The sequence below is a fragment of the Berghia stephanieae genome, chromosome 6 (assembly GCF_034508935.2).
Source record: "Berghia stephanieae isolate SIO BIC M18660-M18661 chromosome 6, UCSD_Bste_1.3, whole genome shotgun sequence".
Taxonomy (NCBI): domain Eukaryota; kingdom Metazoa; phylum Mollusca; class Gastropoda; order Nudibranchia; family Aeolidiidae; genus Berghia; species Berghia stephanieae.
This window is the reverse complement of record NC_088365.1, coordinates 55,119,276-55,144,356: the sequence shown is the minus strand read 5'-3', so window position 1 is coordinate 55,144,356 and position 25,081 is coordinate 55,119,276. Positions and strand designations below refer to the sequence as shown.

Sequence of the window (25,081 nt, the reverse complement as noted above, 5' to 3'; positions counted from 1 at the left end):
TAGAGCTTGGTAGGTCTAGCATGGCAGCTCTTCTCTTTATTCTTAATATTTTTTTCTGTGCCTGACGTCTTTATCCGGAAAACAGCAGTGCAGATCGTCAGAGTGAGTCAGTCTCCGGTGTAAGTTAACCCTTACTCTGTGAGAGATGATTTATTTTTCTCTCTCAATCACTTCTCTGACTACAGTAAAAGCCTGTTAATTCGAAGTTCAATGGACTTGGCATTCTGGTTCTGCACACAACCGAGTTGTAGTTTGTGCCAAATAGCCATTCCTTGAGTGGTAGTAATACATACATGTGTTACAATAATGTCATCTTTATGGCGTCCTTGTTACTGTTACTAATACAACATTAATGTTCTCACCCAGCGCATCAAGTAAGAAGCCTATTAGTATTAGTATTATTAGGCGATATAACAATCTTTTCCGACAGACGAAGCTGTTAAGTTTAAGTTAATGACCAGGACTCATTTTACACCTGAGTACGGTGAGAGAATGTGAGTAAAGAGCCTTTTCCAAGGACTCAACGAGGCCCAAACCCAGGACCTTCCGTTCCGAAAGTAAGTGTCATGCCACAAGACCACATAGCCGCACAAATACAAGTAGGTACAAGGAAATGTGTATTGCTCTTGGAGCCACAAGTGAGGCTTTTCCCCTTTATCTTTTCTGTACCCTCATTTATATCCAACTAGCACTGAAATGACCTTGGTACACTACTTGGGCTATCTGGATCCTGTGACAAAATGGGCAGGGCAGCGAGAGGGGGGCGGCAATTGACATTTCTGAGCCCCGCTCAGTGCATAGTCGAGTCTTTGGAAAAGGATCTTTACTCACATTCTCAATCTCACCGTACTCGGGTGTAAAATGAGTACCTGGCCATTAACAACGTTGTCTCTGTCGGAAAAGAATTGTAATATCGGCTAACAGTTACAGGCGTCATGTTTCGTTTTACATGTTACGTGATGCTGTTGGTCAGGGGCGCCCTGTAAAGCGCATTGAGCACGTTTAGTGGATATTGCACTATATAAAAGCTCAATTTTTTTTTTTTTTTTTTTTTTTTTTTTTTTATCCCAAAGTGCTTTCCGTCAACTCTTAACTACCCAATCACTGAGATGGAAAGGGGGTTCAGAAAAAAAATTTCGATTCCCTCCGGATCGATCCGACCCGCCTCTATTTCTTTCAATTCAAGCAAGAGCTCTATGGACCGAGTGATCAGGATCCCCATATCCCATTGTAAAAGTAAAACTGAAATAAACAATTATGCTGAAAGTATGAAGAAACAAGCAATGGGTTATATGCATTTAATTTATTGCCAACTTTATTACATCTACTAACGGAATATTGACACATTGACAGGAATGTTGATAAGAGTAACAATTATGTTGCATTATGATTAATTTTTTTTTTAATGCCAGAAGGGGTCAACAAAACCAGAGCACCATAATCAGTCCCGAAACGGGCCTAAACACACAGGCTTAACTTAAGACTATCTTTTTAAAATTTTGTTATAAACGTTAAAAAGGAGAAGCTAATGATGTACCTATGCTCAAAATATGTAATTTTTTCCTTAAGCACATGTACAGAACCCCCTCACTCCCAAAATAAAAAGAAAAGTGAAGTAAAATAGATATCAATATTCAAAGATGTCTTTGCATGCGTCGTTAGATGTCAAAAGATTATTATTAAATATTTCTTAAAGTCAGTTGTAGTACCAAATTGTGTCAAATGAAGCGAATTTTACTTTTTTAATTTGGAAGTTCCTTTATCATATTGGTTGCGCTCTACCTGCACCAGGCATTGTTTGACGCCCTAAAGCAATGTTTGATAGTAAAATAATGGCCCAGTTTCATGCATGTATTTATATTTGGTATCTCCTGGTAATATCGGATTTTCTTCAAGATTATGAAAAACAGTGCTTGTTATAACTTATTGTGTAAACCTCCCAGGCTTATCTTAATATAATCGAACACTATCTGCATAAAGTCATAAATATTTAATGGTTAGATGGACAAAAATTTACTAATGTTGAATGGTGTAACGGTATAAAAGGAAAAGATGAGCTCAATGTAATTAAATGCACCAAAACATATGTATATTTGCTGAAGGATTAATAATATCGCATTATGAGCACAGTATACACATTTATAAAATAAATAATTGAAAGTTTCATTCACGATTCATATCACTTCTCAAAGATTCATACCGCTAGATAATGACAAAATATTTATTTATATATCATACTTATCCTCTCAACAACAACAAATATCGCACTGATCATACTCAACTTATATAGCCTATCACACAACACAAAATACATTGCACTGAAGTACAATTGCGTAAGTTTCCCCGCACAGCATATAATCACTTCATGCTGACATTGCCGTTGTCTTCAATAATAATGAGGAAAGAAATTTGTAGATTCAATTTGTATAGAACCTTTTCTTATCCAATATTTTTCTTTACGGGTAGTGTTGAATCCAACTCTAGAATTGGGGCGAGTTTCTTTGGGAGCAGTGGTCTCTAAAACTAAAAGAGTCATTCCAAACTCATATTATTAAGTCTAAAGACAATCTCATTAGCCACTTTCATATTAATAGTTGACACTTGGGATATGACATTTTTTGGACACTAAGTTGATAATAATTCCGTAATCACCATCACCTTCATAAGGCGAAGAAAAAAAAGAATAAATGCAAGATAAAAGTTTGTTTAAATCTGGGGAACACAGTATCTTCTGATGAATTTTTAAAAAATAATTGATTACTTAAGAGGTATAGGTCTTAAACAAAAAGTTCATATATTTCAAAACTTGTCAAAGTGTTTCTAAATTACAACTATATAAAAAAAAAAATGTGGCATTCTAGTTTGTCAAAGAAAGCCGACTTCATGCTCAAGACACACAGGCTGTCTGTCCAACAGATGAGATGTCTAGAGGAGGTTTACTCCACTTGATTTGTTGTGGAGGCACAACAATCCACAGTAGGACATACTGAATTAGATTGCATCCATATTGATTTTGCAAGATGACCACTCCATCTGTCACCTTCTCGTGACTAAATTTCTGTTTCCTTGAGGAAGACTTGGTAGGCTGCTGCATCCATCAACTGAGAGGTACCAGCAGCAGAATCCATTTGTAACTTGTACAACCATCCTGAAAATAATATGAAAAAAAAAAAAGAGTTGAATGCCAAAATCAAAGATACAAAAAAGAAAAAAAAAAAAGCTATTTAATTGTTGTAATACCATACCAAATTTTGGATCCTCTCGGCCTCCCCCTCAGAAAAACATGTGGCTTGAACTTTGTCAAATCCTACGTCTCCTTTCCTCCTTCCCACGATTTATACTTCTGTTGTGAACCTAACTAGATATCCATTTCACAAATTATAAAATACTTATACCCTTCAAGAAATACTCACATGAATTACAACAGAAAAACCTGTAAGAGCTGAGATATTTCATACTTATATGAAATAATGCATGCATCGGGAGAACTAAATACACCAATTATGGTACTCCCTCGGTTAAAATGCCATGATATAATCAAATTCCAAAACCAAAAAAGCCATTGAATATTTTTTTAAACAGAGGAAATCTTTGAAAAACAAGATCAACATACTTAGAATAGACAATGAGAAAATTATATATTGCAATTAATCAGCTAATACAGTTGTGCCATGAAAGAAATTTCAAAAACACGCCATCACTCTAAAAATAAGTAACTTTTTCCGACATCAAAATGTGTGCCTCTTAAAAAATAACAAAACAAACTGTTTAAAAGTAACAAACACCAGCCCAGAATAACAAGTTTATTTCTGAAGGAATAAACCCAACGAATTGTTTCGGGGTGCCATTAAATTTTAAAAAATCAGGTGCAATAACATCCCCCAAAACATTTTAATATACAGTATAAACAATTTGCTGAATTATCTCCTTCCAATATAATGTATTATGAAAAACCATAGCCTATGCCCAATGGAAAGCGCGTATGAAATCGAGAGTTTCTCTCCTAAATGATTGGGAATCCACCATAATATATACCATATACCAGAGATATTCGCATACATGTGAGACAAATTCCTAACTGTGAAGGTATTAATGAGAATAAAGCTAAGGAAATCAGTCTTTTCATACGGCATATACCAGGAAAAATTAATGATATTATCATAATTCATCTAACATATGACAAGAAGCATTACACTTCCCGAAACATAGCATGACTTGTGATAAATTGAGTTTAAAAAAAAAAAAAACACTGTTCACTAAAAATCATTTAGTGGAAGCAAGTCAACAATTGAAATTGAAATGCATTCCTGGAATATGTCAATGATTAAGACTGAATTCCAAGCGCATTTAGCTTTATATCAAAATTTATCTTTTTAACATATTATATTGACTGAATACTATGATAATTATCTAAGACGTTATGACTTTATAAAAGATAAATATTCCTTTGAGAAAGCCATTGCAAAGTTCTTTTTTTTTCCGGATAAAACAACTCTGAATTATAGCAAAAGCCATTGAATAAATGATGAAATATTTTGAGACTGACACTGACAGCAAGTACCAAATACTTAAAAAATACCTTGGCTTCCAGCATTCCTCAAAGGTTTAATATTAAGCTTTAAATTACTAAATATCGGTTTAACAAGGTGTCCCAAAAAATATACACACAATTCTGATATAAAATGTCAACTTGAACCCTATTCGACAACTGTATTGTTTTCACAAGTTAATCAGCGGAGAAAAATTTATTTTGAAAATCCATAGAGTAGCTAGATATCTGAAGCGAAAGCCTAACCATTGTGTGTTTTTTGGGACACCCTTTACTATGTTGAATATGCAATTTTCAATACCCTGGTTACGGTGATGATTCCCAAATATATAGCAGTCCGTGCTGAATGAATGATAACATGCCTTTTCTATGATGAAAACATGTCTTTTCTTTCTCAAGTCAGCAAGGCTGGAAAATGTACATGTCGTGTGTTAAATTGACATGTCAAAACAAACACTTTTCAAATATAAATCTAACTAATCGACATGTCACTACAAACAACTTTTCAATTTCAAAAACAAACATAAAAGGGATTTATGAAATACTATCTGATCTTAATAAAACTATATATCTACAATATAGATTTGACCCAATGACTACTAAACAAAAAGAAGACAAGTACACATCATCATATAAAACAAATAATTTAGAGCAAAATCAGTCATGATAACCAGAATGGACAAGATGAAAGAAGCAACATATGAGGGACGGTTATTTTAGGTCCATATTAAAATGAAATATAGCTGGTCAACAATGTTGGCCATGGACCCTTTGTAAAGCACTTAGTTGATATTATTGCGCTATATAAAAGCTCCTTTTATTTTTGGTGAAAAATAAATAGAAATAAATAAAACATTTTTTAAAAAGATGATGAAAAGAAATGAGGCAAACAATGAATACAAATACAAGTACACTTGGTATTTTGTCAAACAGTACACCATAACTTTGATCAAGAGCAGGGAGTTACAAAGAGCAATTACAACAACATGCAACATGTTTCACTGTCATTAATTAAACAATCACAACAAAATACAACTAAAACAAAATTGCCTGGGAACTTTGTCGGACAATGAAATACCATAGGATAACCACATCCTCATGGCCATCCATATTTTCCAACATTTTAAGTATTCTTCATGGCACAATGGTATTCAACCACAATCAAATCAACTCAAACTCGTTAAAGAAAATATAAATAGTTACAGTTACAATTGGGCGATAAAAATAATAATGCACAAGGCCCAACAAATGATAAATATTCATGACATTCACATTTAATTTAAGTAGGCACGTAAATAACACATCTGACTGACATTGGTAAATCCTAATTACATTTTTATGGCAAACAATAACAATCATAAAACTCACCTCTATTCAAAGGATCTTGGGTAACCAGGTTTGGATTATTCAGCAATTCCTCATTAACCTCAGTAACTTTCCCAAAAACTGGACAGTTGATATCGTGGGCTGCCTTTGTGCTTTCCAGACATCCAGCCACACTCACTTTAAAAAAAAAAGATTAATAGGGGACACTGTTATACTTGATACAGATTTTTTTAAAAATACCCGCGCAAGTAGTCTTCTAACTTCTAATTATTAAAATATAAATAAAGATCACAACATGAGGCTGAATCAAAAGGAAGATTGCATGTCTTATAAAGATATGTCAATAATAATAATAATAACAATAATAATAATAATAATAATAATAATAAAACTCTTTTATCAAATTAGCAGAAACACCAGAAATAAGAAAACATTTTCTGAACTGATTAAATACTGTTATAAGATTTAAAAATAATTTTTCCAATGTCCAAATTTCTAAACAGTGCATCATGACAGACTTCAACAGCAACATCACGCTTTCATAGAAACTACCGTAAGCTACCCCCCTACTTTACTTTGCGAGCAATAAGATTTAATCAGCTAGTAATTGTGTCATCTTTTCAACAGTTCTTCTAAGAAAAAAAAAACTTTAAAAACCTGGTAGGCCTATATTTTATTTTCATGGACTGAAATGTAATAAAAATAACCATTTGTCAAGGCATCACTTAGCAACTTACGGACTGAGTTGAATTCAAAACTAAAAACTAAAGTATTATCATACCTTACTATTTTAAGCAAGACACAAGTGATAGAGATGTCACCCGGGTTTCATTGAAGCTCAAAAGGCGCACTGAGTTACCATTCATATTCTCCGGTGGAAACGTTAGGTTTGATTATAATTATAGGCTAGCTAGAATATAGATATAGTAATTATGTAAACAAAAACAAAAATAAACTGCAGGTTCAAAAGGTTCCAATAAAGAATCGTAACAGTTTTTTACCTTCAGGATTTAAACTGGTTCCAACTTCTGGAGCTTCCACAAAGACAACGTCTCCCAAACCATCCTGTGTTAAAAACAAAGATGATGCATGAGGAATAGGCTAGTTATATTTTTTTTTTAAATATGAAAGTCGCAACATTGAAATTTAACATTAACAAAGTAGTAAAAGGCAGCAGAAATACCCCAAGCAAAGAGCTTTGTTGAACGCATTGAATTTTAACGGTTTTGCACGAGCTTGTTTTAGAGGATTGTGAATTAAGTATTTTATATTAGACATCGTCAGAAAACAAGGAAAACTAATAATAATAATAATAATAATAATAATAATAATAATAATAATAATAATAATAATAATAATAATAATAATAATAGATTGGCCTCGATAACCCTCTTTTCATAATATATCATCTCCAGAATTACATAAAGTTAGCTATTGGGATACTATACTGCCAACCCTTCATATTCCACAAGTGGAATCAGAACGCATGAAAATCGGAATTTGAGGGGGGGGGGGGGGGGGGGGGGGAAGGGAATTTCACATTTTTAACCCCTACCCCCAACCTCTTTGCTCTTTTTTCTTCTTACCATTATCATCATTTTAAGAAAATCGGAATTTTAGAGACAATGGCGGAATAGTACAAAAAGGAAGAGTGAAAATAGGAATGATTCCGCCAAAAGCGGAAGGGTTGGCAGGTATGGGGGATAGGCTAGGGAAATGCTGCAAAAGAATTAAAACCACTGCCATCGTCAGTTGGTACCTACTGAAATAAAAGCTCATGTCGGAATTTTGATTCAAAATAAACAAGTGAAAAAACCCTCAAACTGCATAGAACCCAAACTCAAGAAAAAGATGGTCTTTCTATAATATTATAAATGAGATTGCTTCACCCCCCCCCCCCCTCTTAATCTCACTGTACGTCTCATATTCAAGGGCGAAAGGGACTTAGTTTTAATTAATTAACATTGCTGTAATAAGGGGGTGCGTTGATTGGTGGACCAAGTGAGTAGTAATAAGCTATTAGTACTAATCCCATTACAACGACAAGACCACCAATTTGGGTTGTCAGACTTGTACTTGTATTGTATAAATACATGTTGACACCTCTAAATATAAAATGAAAGCACTAAAACATTTTCATTTGCTAGATAGCCTATGTAAACATTTTTATCCACTTACCCGAGCATGGTTGGTAATCCCTACAATGCCAGTTCTTCCGTCTGTTATAATCCATTCGTGAGTTTTTGAATACAGACGAGCTGCAACATAACAACAATGAAAACAATAATTAATACATTTTTTTCTCTTCTCTCTCTTATTTTGTTTGTTATTGTTTTGTTTCGCGTTTCTTGATATTTTTAATTGGTCTTTGATATCAAATGCTTTTTACTCTCATGAACCGAATTTTAGTGTTGGTAGACAGCCCATGACCACAGAGAACGGAAAACAACAACAAAAAAAGAAAGAAAAGTAAAAATCTCATTTCCTAACGGGTTGAGCTGGACAATAATCAATGGATACCATTGGTAACGATGATGATGATGATGATAGTATAAGTGCTATTTTCAATAACAATAAAAACAACAATAATAAAAATAAGAACAATAATAATGATAGGCCTAATGATGATGATAATAATAATAATAATGGTGATGATGATGATAATAATAATAATAATGATAATGATAATAATTATGATGATGATGATGATGATAATATTAATAATAATAATAATAATAATAATAATAATAATAATAATAATAATAATAATAATAATAATAATAATAATAATAATAATAATAATAATAACTCACTTGTAAACGGCTTTGAAAAACTTCCTCTCTTTTGAGATTGGATGGTTGATGAAGCCACTTTTAATGCTAATGTTGCTTTACGAGCTACTTGGGATGTCATTATTGCTTGTTGTTTGAAAGTCGAATCCAAGACTGAAGCTGAAAGCAAAACGCACCTTTAATATATTGACCACTGATGAATAACAACCAAGCCTGCCGCTAACATGCTTCGTTGGCGTGCCAAGCTTATAAATAGTAAATACTGTCACGTGACGGCCGGTTTCCTTATATGGAACGGGATTGTTATTTTCTTGTTTTGATGTTTTCCATTAAAAAGAGTAATACTTTAACGATTGAATGGAGAAATATACTTTTTAAAAGACAAAGAATTCCATTTAGCTTGTTAAAGTTAGCAATGATGAGCCAATAAAGATGTAAATATGCAGGCAGATGTGTGTTTTTTCCAACCTCGGTTAACTCAATGTCAAAGGTCATGGGTCATGTTTGCAAAATTTCCTGATCAGGGTCTTTTGGAAGATTCCTATAGATAGTATGCAGATGACGTCACTCAGGCCTTTGTTATTGTTTTTGCCATCCGCGTTTGTGAGTTGTTCTCACTAAACTGTATTAACCAGACTACAAAAGTTCATGGTTACACAGAATTTGTGTGTTAGTCCGTTATACTTCCGGATGGCAATGTTGTGAACTCCTTGGCCAAGCGCATTCTATCTATCCAACCTTACTGGTCAGCCATTGGACAGTAACAATATCATGGCCTGCCTTTATCTTAGTTTATGCCTGTAAATAACAACAAAGCAGTATTGCCAGGTTGAACTATTTTAAGCCAAACCTCTTGTATTTGGATTATTTTTGACGTCTTTGGATTGTCATTTTATGTTTGGATTGTTGGATTCTTTTTTTATTATTTTGTCTGTAAGAAGTTTTCAAAAATACTTTTTTATCATACAAAAACAATAACACATTTTGGATAACATTATTTATTACTATTCAACTTATGGATGGCATTTCTCCATTTCTATAGGTGTTAGGCGACGTATGCAGGTCTGATCACAGACAAGCTATGGGTCTGATATCCGAACCCACTTATAGGCCTAATTTAACATTGTTGTAATGGAGTCATTTTCAAACATCCATAATAAATTTTAATAATCTTGTGCACTGGCTGGCAAAATGGAACCAAACAAAAAACAAACAAAAAAAAAACAAAAACACACAACAAAATAAACAAACAGGGATCGATGTGACATTAATAGCAGTGTATCTCTAAACAACAATTTCATCAACATCAAGCCACATATTTAATAGGTATTACTCTGGCAAATGTCACGTTTACCACATGTTTACTTTTCAGTGGAGAGGTTATTTTATTTCACACTTTACAAACATTCTGATCCCATACATTATGGATTTGGGTAGGGTAAGGTGGGGGGAATTCCACACCCACATTCATTATATCAAGCTCTTCGCAGAAAGAATGCACAAAGACCCATTGGATAATGTTCAAAGTTTTAACTGCCTTTTCTATTTCCTGTTTGAACACAAGAAGCAGCCACGTTTACTACTGTTGAATTCTGACAATTTTTCAAGTTTTTATGAACCTTTGCTCTACCAACTGAGCTATCGGGGTATACGATAGGCACTCTGCCAATGTATGGAGTCAAAAGTTCTTTGTTTATGTCATATAATATTATACTATTTGCTGTGACTATGACTATGTAATATTTCTTAAGGAATAATATAAACTAAAAATTGACAGATGTAGATAAGTGCCAAAAGAAAGTACAATAGATTCTGGATATTCGCGGTGAAGAAGTGTCAAAACAAAACCATGGACCTGACTAGCACGACCACAGTGTTAGAACATTGTTAACTATTCTATGAATACCGCTTTATATATATTATTATGCCTTTTGTGCCACGATATCATAAGATATCGTCGCCTAGGCATTCCACGAAGGAATATAGATAACTCATCAAACAAGATGTCTGATGTCAACAGGAATCACCCATGTTGTCCAAGTGAACAAATTGGAGGTTAATAATCTTGCTCAAGGAAAAAAAAAACCAAAGTGCCTGAAGCGGGGCTCGAACCCGGGTCATCCGGATCACAGTGCAATGCCTTAACCACTCGGCCACTTTGACCCCCCCCCCCTGCTTTAACTTACCCCCCCCCCCCCCCCTGCTTTAACTTAACTGAAATACACAAGAGGCTGACGAGAAATCTTTGTGTACACTTATCTACTACTCAGTACACGTTGCGAACAATGCAACAAATGTAGCCCATCGTCAACGGTATTATTTTGGGTAACATCCAGGCTAAAAATGGAATTTATTGTTTAAAAAATAAGAGACTTGGAGAAAGTGAAGATATTTTACTGATAGTACTGATAGAAAAAAAAAAACAACAAAAAACGAAGGGTCAACTTCGTGTGCGAATGACTGAACTATATTCTCACGTTTTGATGACTTTTACTCGAAATTCACAATTCGACCAGAAAAAAAAAAATATATATATATATAATATTTAATATATATATATAAATATAATATATATATATATATATTATATATATAATATATATATATATATATAATATTTGAAGTGATGCGTCACAAATGGGTTTGGAAAGTGGTTACTAAAAAGTTGATGACTAGATATCTAATATTTACCAGCTCCAGTGAAGAATACTTTGAGTGAACCATAAATTTATATACAATCCATCCCATTCATCATATCGTCAAATTGTGGACAAATCGAGCTTATGTGGTATGCTAAAAAAAAAAAGAAATAAACAAAACAAAACCGAGATGGCAAAATGGGGCTCGAACCTTGAATGGTCTTGGTGATGGCGTAAATCTTTGTCCATTTGACCACCTTGCCCTTCACTTCAAGTAGATTTTACAAGATCATGGACCTGAGTCAAGATTTGTTTACATAGTGGACCCGTTGTCGTCACGTGAGAGAGAGACCAAAACTCCAAATTGCTGACCTTGACAATTTGTCTAGCCAAACAGCTGTTACCGATTTATGATATAACACGTGGCCTCGAGTGGAAAACCACCGTTTGTACAACGAAACGAGAGGCTTTCTCGAACGCAGTTCTGTTAAACGGAAAAATCCCTACGTGAATGAGGGTCACGTGATCAATAATAACCAATCGGAATGCAGAAAAAACTATGTTGTGTACATGGAATGTGCCTATACGCACGTAATTACGTGTAATTACAACAACAGGAGGGAAATAAAGTTACAAAGCTTTTGTTAGGCCTATACGAGAATATTATGGTAGCTCTGTCTGGGACTCTCGCCACAAATCAGAAATTCAAGAAATCAGACAAATACAAAACAGAGCAGTGAAATTGATGAATCAAAACAATAAAGATAAAAACATGATACTGATTTAAATCTCGATCCTCTACGACAGAGAAGAAAGCGTGACAAAGTAAACAACAATTTGCAAAGGCCTAAACGATCAAGTTACATTAATTACCCCTCGGTGATGTTCAACTCAAAGAGTGGATGCACACTAAATCTTGTACTCGTTCATAGAACAAGAAGAAGTAAAGGTGAAAATTTAAGGGCTTCGGATGGAAACAGCACACCCAATGGACTTTTCAGGTGTAATGGTAATGGGTGTAACTTGTAACCCTTGGTCAGGAAAACAATAAGGAAAGAGAACGTTGAAAACTCACAACATTTTGTGTTATTAGAATTTAACGTTCCTTTGTTTAATATTTTACTTACGAATGTTTGCAATCGAAACGTCCATTGTTTGTAATGTTTATTTCTTATGTCTCCATTTCCACCTGTTTGTTAGTATTTTTATTATCTCTGGCTTCAGACAGCCCCCGCCACTCTAAACACCTATCCACCAGGCCTCCAACTCACTCCAACACTCCCCAGGGACCCATTCGCACCATAATAATAATAATAATAATAATAATAATAATAATAATAATAATAATAATAATAATAATAATAATAATAATAGTAATAATAATGATAATATAATAATAATATAATAATAATAATAATAATAATAATAATAATAATAATAATAATAATAATAATAATAATAATGATAATAATAATCATAATGATGATAATGATAATAAATCTAATAATAATATAACATATATAATAATAATAATAATAATAATAATAATAATAATAATAATAACAATAACAATAACAATAATATATAATAATAATAATAATAATAATAATAATAATAATAATGATGATGATGATGATGATGATGATGATGATGATGATGATGATGATGATGATGATGATGTGCGGCTATGTGGTCTTGTGGTATGCCACTCGCTTTCGGATCGGAAGGTCCTGGCTCGGCGCATAGTTGAGTCCTTGGAAAAGGCTCTTTACTCACATTCTCACATTCTATCACCGTACTCAGGTGTAAAATGAGTACCTGGCCGTTAACAGCGTTGCCTTTGTCCGAAAAATTGTAATATCGCCTAACGTCCTACATGTTAAATGTTGCTGTTGACCAGGGACCCATTGTAAAGCGCTCTGAGCACATTTAGTGGATATCGCGCTATATAAAGCTCAATTCTAAATTTAAATTTTTCCTTCTATTGCAGTATGACCCAAATGCATACCCCCCCCCCCCCCACCACCACCACATTCTTTCACAACCCCCTCCCCTTCTAAGTGATACGCAAGAATAGGTACCGACACGGACAAGGGTATGGATGAATATCTGATAAATAGATTTAAAGTGAAAATCATTCTAAGACTTAGGTTTCAGTTTCAGAAAAATATTTTTCAAGGCTGTCACGAAAAGCATAAACATGTTTATTAGTCAGTTTGTTAGTATTATTGCTAAAGTGTCACGGTCTAAATGTAACACATAATGATTATGTAAAATGCAATATTTATGTATTCGTCTGAGATGACTTTCAAAAAGGACCTTAAAACACACCTGAACTCTTCTTTGTCCTATTATTATTATTATTATTATTATTATTATTATTATTATTATTATTATTATTATTATTATTATTATTATTATATTATTATTATTATTATTATTATTAGCAATATCATTATCATCATCACCATCATCATCATCATCATCATATCATCATCATCATCATCATCATCATCATCATCATCGTCATCATCATCATAATAATAATAATGATAATGATAATAATAATAATAATAATAATAATAATAATAATAATAATAATAATAATAACAATAATAATAATAATAATAATAATAATAATAATAATAATAATAATAATAATAATAATAATAATAATAATATAGTAGACGGTCTAATAATAATAATAATAATAATAATAATAATAATAATAATAATAATAATAATAATTATGATTATGATGATGATGATGATGATGATTATTATTATTATTATTATTATTATTATTATTATTATTATTATTATTATTATTATTATTATTATTATTATCCCTCATTTGTCTATTTTTTAAATAATAAAAAACTTTTGGACTAGCCCAACAAACATTAAGAATGTGATCACAGGTCAATAAAATAACAATGGTCTAACCTAACCCATATTCCTGCAGCCTATCCCAATGAGTGGCAATGCTTACCAATATGTGTCAATTGCACAAACAGTCTAACCCACAATATTGGGCTAACCTTGGAATATTATTCCAAGGGGCTAACCCATTAATGTTTCAACTTACTTGCACATCGGGCCATCCCTAGTTAAATGGGCTATCCCATTTGACACATGGGCATGTCTGTTGCGAAATATTGGGCTGTCCCTCTCATACATGCAGTCAATTTAATCAATTTTCCTACATTAAACGCATGTTTATTGCCTTAAATTAATATTTTTGTACGCGTCTAAACACATTACAATGACAATTGAAATGCAAAATATTACCGGATATGATGTCATTGTTGTTTAGTGGTAAGTTTTCTTCTTCCAGTCGTGAAATCGACACGTCTCGTGTTGAAGCCATGTTTGAAGGGTTAGCCCGCTTAAACTTATGGACACATTGTGTTTTCGGTTAAAACACAAAGCAGTTTATGCCGATAACGAACAAATAAACGAAATTAATGATCGAAAGAAACCTTTTCAGGGGGTTGGGCAACGCCCACATAATTTGACCCCTATGTAATTATTTTTTAAAAAAACGAAAAATCTGGGATAGCCCACTTGTCCTTAAAAGCGTCCAATTCTCCATCATAAAAATTATAACATGAATGAAAAGTCAATAAATGCAGTTGATCATCAAGAGAATGAAACTTTTCCCTTTTTCTTCACGTATCCTATTACTATTACTTATACTTATATTTTTAAAAATCTAATTATTGAAGAGGAACTAACTGCCAGATTATAATAAATAATGGAAAAATAAATAATAGATTAATTAATTAATTAATTAATTAATTAATTAATTAAAAGAGAATTTCCACAAGTCTACTATGCTCGATGCGCCTTTTAGTTTCATTTATTCTCCCATCTGGTTACATTATGTAACCATAGTATTTTAATTTCATGCAATACCAGTCGCCTGTTAGGCGCCCTTTCTGTACGAAGACTCTTACAACATCCGTCACTGCCTATATTTTTGCCATGCACTAATTCTCACCCGAGTCCAGTGTTTTAAGTGCCTTACCCAAGGACACAACGTCGAGCTGGACAAAAATTGTCAATGATCACTGTCTCCAACGCTTGATATCGTTTTGAATTTTGTGACAAGACTAATTGCCGCACCTCCGAACATTGAGCCACACATTAAAACGACACAAAACAAAATGTCAAATATCTGTACGGGGGAGAACAAATGTTACCCCCTCTCTCTCTCTCTCTCTCTCTCTCTCTCTCTCTCTCTCTCTCTCTCTCTCTCTCTCTCTCTCTCTCTCTCTATTTCCACAACAGCTCAAAACGGTGCAGTATTATGTCGGATGAATGGAACCTCGAAAAGTGAGTTTAGAGTGAATATGACAAAAAATACGATCTTTCATTTTTTTTTTCTTCTTCAGATACAACGCCATCGATTCAAATTTTGGAAACAAGTTGGAGACTATTTGGACATATTCTAAGGAGAGACAGAAATATTCCAGCTAGTAAGGCAATTGCGTTATTCTTTACACCAATCGGACATAACAAACACAAAGGCAGACCTACATCAAAAATTAAATTATGCCTTTTGCGCCATGATATCATAAGACATCGTCGCCTAGGCATTCCACGAAGGAATATAGATAATTCATCAAACAAGATGTCTGATGTCAACAGGAATCACCCATGTTGTCCAAGTGAGCAAATCGGGGGTTAATAATCTTGCTCAAGCAATAAAAACGAAAGTGTTTGAAGCGGGGCTCTAACCCGGGTCATCCGGATCACAGTGCAATGCCACTTCGTCCCCAGACCCACATCAAGCATATACAATAAATAAAGACCCCAAGCGCCTCGGTGTCGCACGGTGTTTCTTTTCTACGAAACCAGACAATATCCGACAACGTTGTGGGAAGTGTACACATATGGGGAATGAACATAGGACTCGGTTTCGGTGGGTTTCGTAAAAAAGAAACACCCGATGACACACAATAACTGAGATGCGAAAAGGATTTAGAATACATGAGATCCATCGCAGCAGACCGTCATCAGTGGAAAGAACTCACTCAATAAATCCGAGAAGCTGCCAAAGCGTCCCAGTCCAAATTTGGGAGGCGATCGACAATAAGTCAAAAGTAAGTCATAGTCATAGCTGTTAGAAATTGAGCCCAGGTTTTATATTTGTCACAGCACCTAGTTCATCCCGACATTATACCGCTTTGAGGTGGGGGATCACGAATGTTGTATGTTTACAGCCGACAAGAAGAGAGCAGTTTAGAAACGACAGTGGGTAACGTAGTAGTAGAGACCCCAAGTGTACATGTACCTGACATGCCTACTACTACGAAAATTTCGTAAAACTACAAATTTGGTGGTCCTAACTGGCAATTATATAAAGATCTTTACTTCAATAAACTTCTTGAAAACAAAGTTTTTGTTGCCTGAGTTAGTATACAAACGAGTTCAAAGCATTAATTTAATGTATTTAAACATAAATTGGTAATTTTAAAAAATAGTTACAATGTCCACTTTGTTATTACCCCTGATGTCCACTATGTTATTACCCCCGAAAACTACGACTTTTTCCAATTTCAAGTAGGCAGGTCTGATGTACCATTTACTGACCTGCACTTTGTGTACCTAATCTGAGTGCAATGCCCTTTTCTGAGCTTGCCCTTTAGTAGCTTTCACCTTCACCTTCACCGGCGACCAATGACGGTGTATTGTGACTTCTGGTGACAGCTTTTATAGCTATTTATAGATGTGTACGTATTATTATCGGATAATCTAACCCTTTCTGTTATTATTATGTCACCAGTCTTAGCTCATTGACCAAGACCATTGGCCACCAGGAGGTCACCCATTGACGGTTTAAGAAAAGTGGGACCTAGACGTGCCTAGAGGAACGTTGTTGATATGCCTTCCAGTATATATATATATATATATATATATATATATATATATATATATATATATATATATATATATATATATATATATATATATATATATATATATATATTAGTGCGGGGCGTCCTTGGCAAGCTTAAGGACCACGGTCCTACGGTCCTTGGGAAATGAAGACCGCAAGGACCGGTCCTTTTCGACATTGAACATTCCTGAGAGACTGTTGGAAATTCGAACCGGTTTGACCTTTGAGAGCGTGGGATCGTTCATTCTTGAACCGTTAAAAAAGACCGCTACACGATGAAAACCGTGGCCTACAGGAGTAAAACACATGGAGTAGTCACACTCATTTCAAATTGTAACCTAATTAGAGAAGAGGGGTGATGCCTTCTTTATTTGCTCACCGTACTTCCTTGTTAGTTCGATAATTTAATAAAATTTGAAATTTATCCCCATTAACGGAGATAATGGCATCGCCCAAGGCGTTGATCGAGTTGTTCGTGGCGTTGATACACACACGCAACTCCTACCCACCCCCTCCCCCCCCCCCCCCACACACACATTAGAGGGCAGCGAGCATTGAAGAGTAAGAGAGAGACGTGAAGTTATAATAAGAGGGGGTGGATGAGATGATAAGAAGGGTCGATGGTGACTTTTCGCCAGATCTAACAAACTCAGCTACCCATTCATTGCTGAGTAGACAGGGATTCAGAAAAAAATCGACTGCACCCGGGATCGATCTCTGGCCCTTTGCGTATAAAGAGAGTGCTCTATCAACTGAGCTATCGGGGTCCCCAAATATTCTATTGGACTTTTTTAAAATTCAGACGTTATAACTGGGTTTTTTGGAAGGAAGAAACTAATGAAACTCAATTATTTGATTAGTAAAAACACCAAACGAAATTTTAATATTATTGTATTATTTTAAATGACAACACTGCGATAGAAAGGAGTGGTGACAAGAGATGGACAAAAGAAAACAAAAAATCGGATTTGCTACTTGCTAGGTTCGACACACACACACACACACACACACACACACACACACAAGCACACACATCTTTTGTAGTCACATACATTTCAAACAATAACCCATTAGAGAAGAGGGGTCATGCCTTCACCATAGATCATTGTCATTGCGATCATTATGGTGTAGTAAATTTTGAAATTTACCCCGTATAATGAATCGTCCAAGGCGTGCGCCTCCTGTTCCCCCCATCTCACACACGAAAGGGCGGTTTGCGGAGTGGAGGTTGGTGGTCGTCTGCCTGTATGGTCGTCTGTGTCGTTTAGTGTATGACAAAGGGGGTGGGTGCGATTAATTAAGTGGGATGGGTGGTGATTGATGGAAGATAGGCAACCGAAGCAACGAATCGCTGGGGAAGTAGTAGGCTATGGCGCGAGACCGTAGGACCGTGGTCCTTGCAAGGACCGCCCCGCACTAGTTGAAAGGTGATAAGAAGTGAGGACCGCCGCCGGTCTTCCCCTCTGGGACCGGTCTTCGGTTCACAGCTAAAAGACCGTCGGACCGCGGTCCAGACCGGTCTTCAGCGCGGCACTAAATATATATATAATATATATATATATATATATATATATATATATATATATATATATATATATATATATATATATATGTGTGTGTATATATTGGTCTGTTGTATTTCCTGATGGCAATCTTGTGAGCTTCTATTCTTAGCCAAGGGCACACTTATCTCGACCTTCCTGGAAAAGCTTTATCATTGGGTTAGATTAGTATCGCTATATTTGTAGCATTGAGTAAAACGACTTGATAGCACTTATCTCCGAATTTGGAAGTTGTGGCAACTGGGAACATGCCAAATCCATTCCTTTTCAGGTTGCTCATTATTCCGCCCTACTGTTGTTGTCTTTGCTACCACCAAAAATTAAATCAAAATATAACTACAGTTATTTTTAACCGACATGTACTTATTTGCAGGTCTGATAACCCAACTTTTTATGGGCTCATTGGTGTAATGCAAATATACCGTCAAACCAACTCAATATAAATATTTCCCTTTACAACAATGTTAAAACAGGCCCATAATTAATTGCGTTTGGTTGTCCGACCAGCTAATATGTGCACGTATGTTTTAAGCTCTGTGCAGATATTTGGGGGTCTGATTTTGGAAATTATGGACTTGACTTGATATGTTTATCATTGGCAATATTATTCGTTGGTTCGATATAATTTTCCTTACAACAATCAGCCGATTTGGGCTACCAAACCTGCAAATATGTATACGTCGATTTTAGCGTATAGTGCTGTGTTTGGTTCGTCGTATAATTTTATTAAGCTAACAATGGCATTCCTTTAGTCGAACAAGATCACTATAACTATGATAATATTATTATTTCATCATCACCACCCACACAAACATCATTCCTACCACCACCACCGCTTCCACCATTACAACCACCACCACCATCATCATCTTCATCATCATCATCATCATCATCATCATCATCATCATCATCATCATCATCATCATCATCATCATTATCATTATCATCTTCTTCAACATCAGCGTAGTTGTCGTTGTCATAATCATTACCACTGATTATCAAGGCCCAGTGTAGATTTGTAATAGATGTAAAACCACATCACAATCCTTATAACTCCCAGGAACACACACTTACTTACGCACACACACAAACACACACACACACACACACACACATACACTCACATAGACACACATAAAACAAAAAACAAAGAGACAAACTGATTTTTTATTAGCGCAATATCACGAAATGTGCTCAAAATGCTTTGCAAAGTTTCTCAAGCTAACAGCAACACTTATCCCTTGTAGGACGAAACATGATGCTGTTACATTCCTTTTTCTTTTTCCTCGATAGATACAGCGCTGTTCCCGGTCAGGAACTCATTTCTCGCCTGAGAGCGGTGAGAAAAGTTAAGACTAAGAGCGGGACTCGAACCAGAAACATACAGGGTCCTAGGACGAGCGTCATAGCATAAGACAGCAAAGCAGTAACAACCACTTACCTAAATTGGAGTCCTATTGTGATTGATAAGCCGGACACTGCTAACTGCTAATTACTACTGTCATTACTCGTCATGGCCACTTCAGTAATTTTAGTTAATATAATATAGCCTACCATTTCTACCAAATACACCGCGCTCAGATCTGTAAAAAATAAATGAATGAGTTTATTTTTGAATGAGTGAATGAATGAATGAATGAATGAATGGATTGATGGATACATGCATGCATGCATGGATGGATGAATGGACGTGTGTGTGTGTGTTTGTGTGTGTGTGTGTGTGTGTGTGTGTGTGTGTGTGGATGGATGGATGGATGGATGAATGAATGAATGGCTAAAAGGATGGATGAATGATACATTGCGCTCAGATCTGTAAACAAATGATTTAATGAATTGATTTTTTAATGAATGCTTGAACTATGAATGAATGCTTGAATGAATGAATTGATAAATAAATAAATAAATGAATAAACAAAGACTTTTGCTTATGCGCCAAAGTCAAGGACATGAAAGATAGGTACTAGCTGACGTGTTCTTATTTGCAGGTCTGGTAACCCAACTTATTATGGGCTCAATTTTGTAATGGAAATACTCTCAAAACAACGCAACATGCAACAATGTAAAATCAAGCCGGTAATTAAATTGCGGGGAGGCCTTATATTCATTTTTATTTGTTTTATTATCATTTACAACTATTTACATACATATTTGCATTCATATTTTCATCAATATAAATATACATACGCCAGAATACCGCCAGATGAGGGATGGTATTTTCATTCGTGGTATTAGATCATAATGTCCATTTGCTCAGAGCTGGTTCATAGAAGTAACCATAAAAGGACAAAGGATGTTAAATGTTTTTTTTAAAATATATCTAGATTTAATATCGGTGAGTGGAAGGTGCGTGGTGCATGCAATCCTGGTTGGTGCGCAATTAATCAGAGTGAAAAGGATAAAAAGCGACGTATAGGTAGGTAGTTATACCTACATATTTGCAGTTTGATAACCCAATATGAGACTGTTTAAACATTGTTTTAATGGAAAACAGTTTCAAACCACCGCAAGATATTGTCCATTACAACCATGTTAAAACGAGCCCATAATTGCTAACGGGTATCAGACCTACAAATATGTATACGCCGATAAAAAGTTTTTAAAAATAGAAAAATAATTTTTTTTTAAAGGAAAAAAAGAAAAGAAAAAAGACCAAACATTCCAAGTATTTTGTTTTTATATATTAAATAGCATTGCATATTTATTTTTTTAAATAGTTCTGCCGAAAGTGGCAAAGATTTTGTTAACTTAGACTCTTATTATATAATGCATAAAGTGACAAATTAGGGAGCAGGGACTGATGTAATATAAAGATCTAAAAAAAAAAGGGTGTGTATCCACGTGTACATTGTTTCAGTGAATGACAAAATCAGTCGGATGGTGAAAAGGTTTGAACTGAGATATTGCCAAGTTTAGTTATAAGGTCAATTTTTATCAAAAATGATTTCTTGTCATAGATGATTAAATCAATCCTTTTTGTACATCTTCGGGAAATATCAAAGCTTAATTTCACTTCTAAATATTTTCTACAGCTAGTCAAGTTGAAACAGTATGAAATTTGAGAAAAGTTGCTGAATACCCTTCACATACATCTGACCATTACATCATGAAAAATCACCTATCAAATAAAGATTAAAATGCTCTGGGGAGTATATTATTCTTTCAGAAAATGCAAAAAAATGCAATCCAAAATGTTCACCTTCCCACTGATTATATCATGCACTGACACATAAATAAGCGCACGTCGGTGTGTATGGATTATTGCCAGACAAAAAAATATAGATAATATGAGCTTGGCTAATAAACTCACACCATTGTCATCCGGAAGTATAACAGACTAACACACAAAACTCTGTGTAAACCTTAAACGTTTATAGTCTGGTTAATACAGTTTAGTGAGAATTACTCACAAACATGGATGGCAAAAACAAACAAACAAACAAAACCAAAAAAAAAAAAAATAAAAAAAAAAATAACAAAGGCCTGAGTGGCGTCATCTTCGTTCTATCTATAAACATTTTTGTGATGTCTTTTTTTCTTTCTTGTATTTATTTACCCTCTGCCTTGTCTATCAGTTTCATAAACACTTCTTCAGATCTTTATCTTCTGTATATATTATAATATATTATAGTTCGCACATAGGTGAACATTATATTATGTAGGCCTACCCGTCGATTTTGAAATGTAAACACGTTGTCGAATTCGTTTCATAATGCTTCTTCCATAATTTGCATATTTTTTTCTTTTTTTTTTTTAACTTTTTTTTTTTGTTTGCTTTGTTTTTTTTTTTTTTTTTTTTTTAATTTATTTTTTTAACAGTGAGTCATGAAATGAAGCCACATAACTATAGTCAATTTTCATTTAATCAACGGCGCGTAATATTTTTAAAACAATATATTTTCTTAGTTATTCCTCTATCAGAACATTTTTTTAAAATGTGTCAACCTCTAAATCAATTTGTTGATCCCATATATCAAAAAAGCTTTCTTCTTTGAGACCTATTAAAAAAAAAAACAACTCTAAAACTGCTGTCATAAAATTAGAGGTTTTACGCTGTTAAAGATGTAAACACGTTACGCACCACAAAGTAATAGAAGAATCATTTATCGTATTTTCAAAAAATATCGTGCTAACACGGTAGTTCCGGCAAGTAATTATGGGTTCACGCCTACTTGGTTCCGAATAAAAACAATTCTCTTTAACTGTTATGAACTTACAGTACAGCGTTAGCAGTTTGCATTAAATTTTGAATTTATTATTTATTGCATATTATATATCATGTCCCAAATACGATAGATATATCACCAGTGTGGAACGAAGTGTTAGGAAAAGGATCCAAGACAACTTTGGTATGGATTATCATCCAAAGATTTATGGAGCTGGGATCATTGTTTTTTTTGCAGGTGGTGAAGATACTGGATAATTAGAAGGATGCCATGCCATTGTTTCTTCTTTGCATCATCTGGAAGGTAGCGACTATCATTCTGGGGTCAATGAAGAGGTGTTTGAAGACTGGATAAAGAACCATTTGCTGCCTTCCCTCGAAGCACCCAGCAGTATTGTATTAGACAAAGCTACCATTCGTTGGCCCATGAATACTTCAAGGCTCCAACTTCAGCAACTATAAAAACTGACATGATTTCATGGCTTGAATTTAAATCAGGCAGCACTACATATTCTGGCCATTTATCAAAGGGTCAACTATACTCCTTAGCGAAAAGAAACAAACCAGAAACAGTTTTCAAAGCAGACTGTCTAATCAGGGAGTTTTGAAACGAGGTTGCGTGACTTCCCCCATATCGCTGTGAGCGCAATCCAATCGAGCTCATTCGGCCCCAAGTAAAGGGAAAGATTGAGAGGTGGAACACCAAATTTATTCTCACCGACGAGGCAATAAATGATATATAACAAGGGAAGACTGAGAAAAGACATGCTCCAACCTCCGCAAACTAAAGGGAAAGTACATTTAATTGGGCGGAGTGATGCCACGAAATCTTTCCGTAGTCGTTCCATTTCTCATTTTCACATCCTCGTCATCAGAATGTGATGATTGAAGTGTCCAGTATTTCTTTGTTGTTGTTATTGTTGTTGTTGTTGCTGTTGTTATTATTATTATTGTTGAACACATGTTCATATTTGTGGAAACACTGTATCATAAACTGACGAATTTCTACTTTTGACAAGTCTACATTAAATTAATGTCATCCTATTTGGCACAAACATAAGCTATTTCTCAAAATTTTGCAATCGAATTAATGTTGGAAGCGCGTAATGTTCATTTTCATTTGAATTCATCAGAAATTTGTATTGATAGTTATAAAATGTAGATGTCTGACAGTTAAGGATTGCCATTCGCACGAATTCCTTCAAAATGGTTAAGCGAAAAATTCATAATTTTGATACTGTAAATCATCTATGAGTTCTGATCCTTACCAGTTATCGATTTCAACATAGCCGTAAAAATCAAAATCCTGTCCTATTGTTTTAAAATTCATGAAAAAAACAAACAACTTTTTAATTAAGACAAATTGATTCAGAGGTTCATACCAATGTTTGAAGCTGTGCATTGAGGGACAGCTGAGGAAAAAGAAGAAAAACACTTGCCGCTTATTAAAAATCTGACTATAATATTATTCATACAGTAATTTCGACAGTATAAAAATATTATTTTTCCATCGTTCTCTTAAAACTCGGCCAACAGTGTTGTAAAATTGCCAAATTCATATTCTGAGCTCTGTGGTGACCAGAACGAAGGTTGTCTGTCGACCTGCCGCACCGGCAACCTACCGATACCGATAATGAAGGAATTTTTTCTTTCTTTCTTTAGTATAGATAGTATGCAGATGACGTCATTCAAGCCTTTGTTATTGTTTTTGCCATCCGCGTTTGTGAGTTTTTCTCACTAAACTGTATTAACCAGACTATAAAAGTTAATGGTTAATCAGAGCTTGTGTGTTGGTCCGTTATACTTCCGGATGGCAATGTTGTGAACTCCTTGGCCAAGCGCATTCTATCTATAGTTATTGGTTAGGGTGGTTATTATTTCGCCCACGCGCAGTCTCCACGTGACCATGCGGGGTAAGGTTAATCAGGTCAACACAATCAGACAACAGCCTAGTAAGGAATGGCAATGTTTTGTTTTGTTCTTTTTTTGTTTTGTTTGTTTGTTAAAGAGCCAACCACAGACTACTAATGGAGCCAACTAGCAAGCTACTATTCCTACTACAGTATAAAAATCTAAAAAGGTAACCTATGAAACAGTGCCAGGCAAAGCCGAAAGAAAATAAAAGGAAAAAGAAACATCCCAAAAA

The 25,081-nt window shown here is 34.6% G+C and overlaps 1 protein-coding gene across 3 annotated transcripts; it reads right to left on the bottom strand.

The window, feature by feature from the left end:
• Nucleotides 1-1,286: 1,286 nt before the first annotated feature.
• On the bottom strand, nucleotides 1,287-21,088 carry LOC144975293 (glycine cleavage system H protein-like). Of its 3 annotated transcripts, XR_013645888.1 has the most exons (8): nucleotides 20,958-21,088; nucleotides 20,215-20,356; nucleotides 8,689-8,826; nucleotides 8,054-8,133; nucleotides 6,877-6,940; nucleotides 5,918-6,052; nucleotides 4,851-4,957; nucleotides 1,287-3,148 (listed from the first exon to the last, which is right to left on the bottom strand). XR_013645888.1 is itself a non-coding variant. In XM_078919240.1 (6 exons), exons 2-6 carry the CDS (start codon nucleotides 8,786-8,788, stop codon nucleotides 3,051-3,053), a joined length of 477 nt encoding a protein of 158 aa, XP_078775366.1. In that variant the 5' UTR covers nucleotides 8,789-8,826; nucleotides 20,215-20,352; the 3' UTR covers nucleotides 1,287-3,050. The 3 variants fall into 3 exon arrangements, 2 of the variants coding, with proteins under 2 accessions (XP_078775366.1, XP_078775364.1); XM_078919240.1 differs by lacking the exons at nucleotides 4,851-4,957; nucleotides 20,958-21,088 and having other exon boundaries at nucleotides 20,215-20,352; XM_078919238.1 differs by lacking the exons at nucleotides 4,851-4,957; nucleotides 20,215-20,356; nucleotides 20,958-21,088 and having other exon boundaries at nucleotides 8,689-8,879.
• Nucleotides 21,089-25,081: the final 3,993 nt, after the last annotated feature.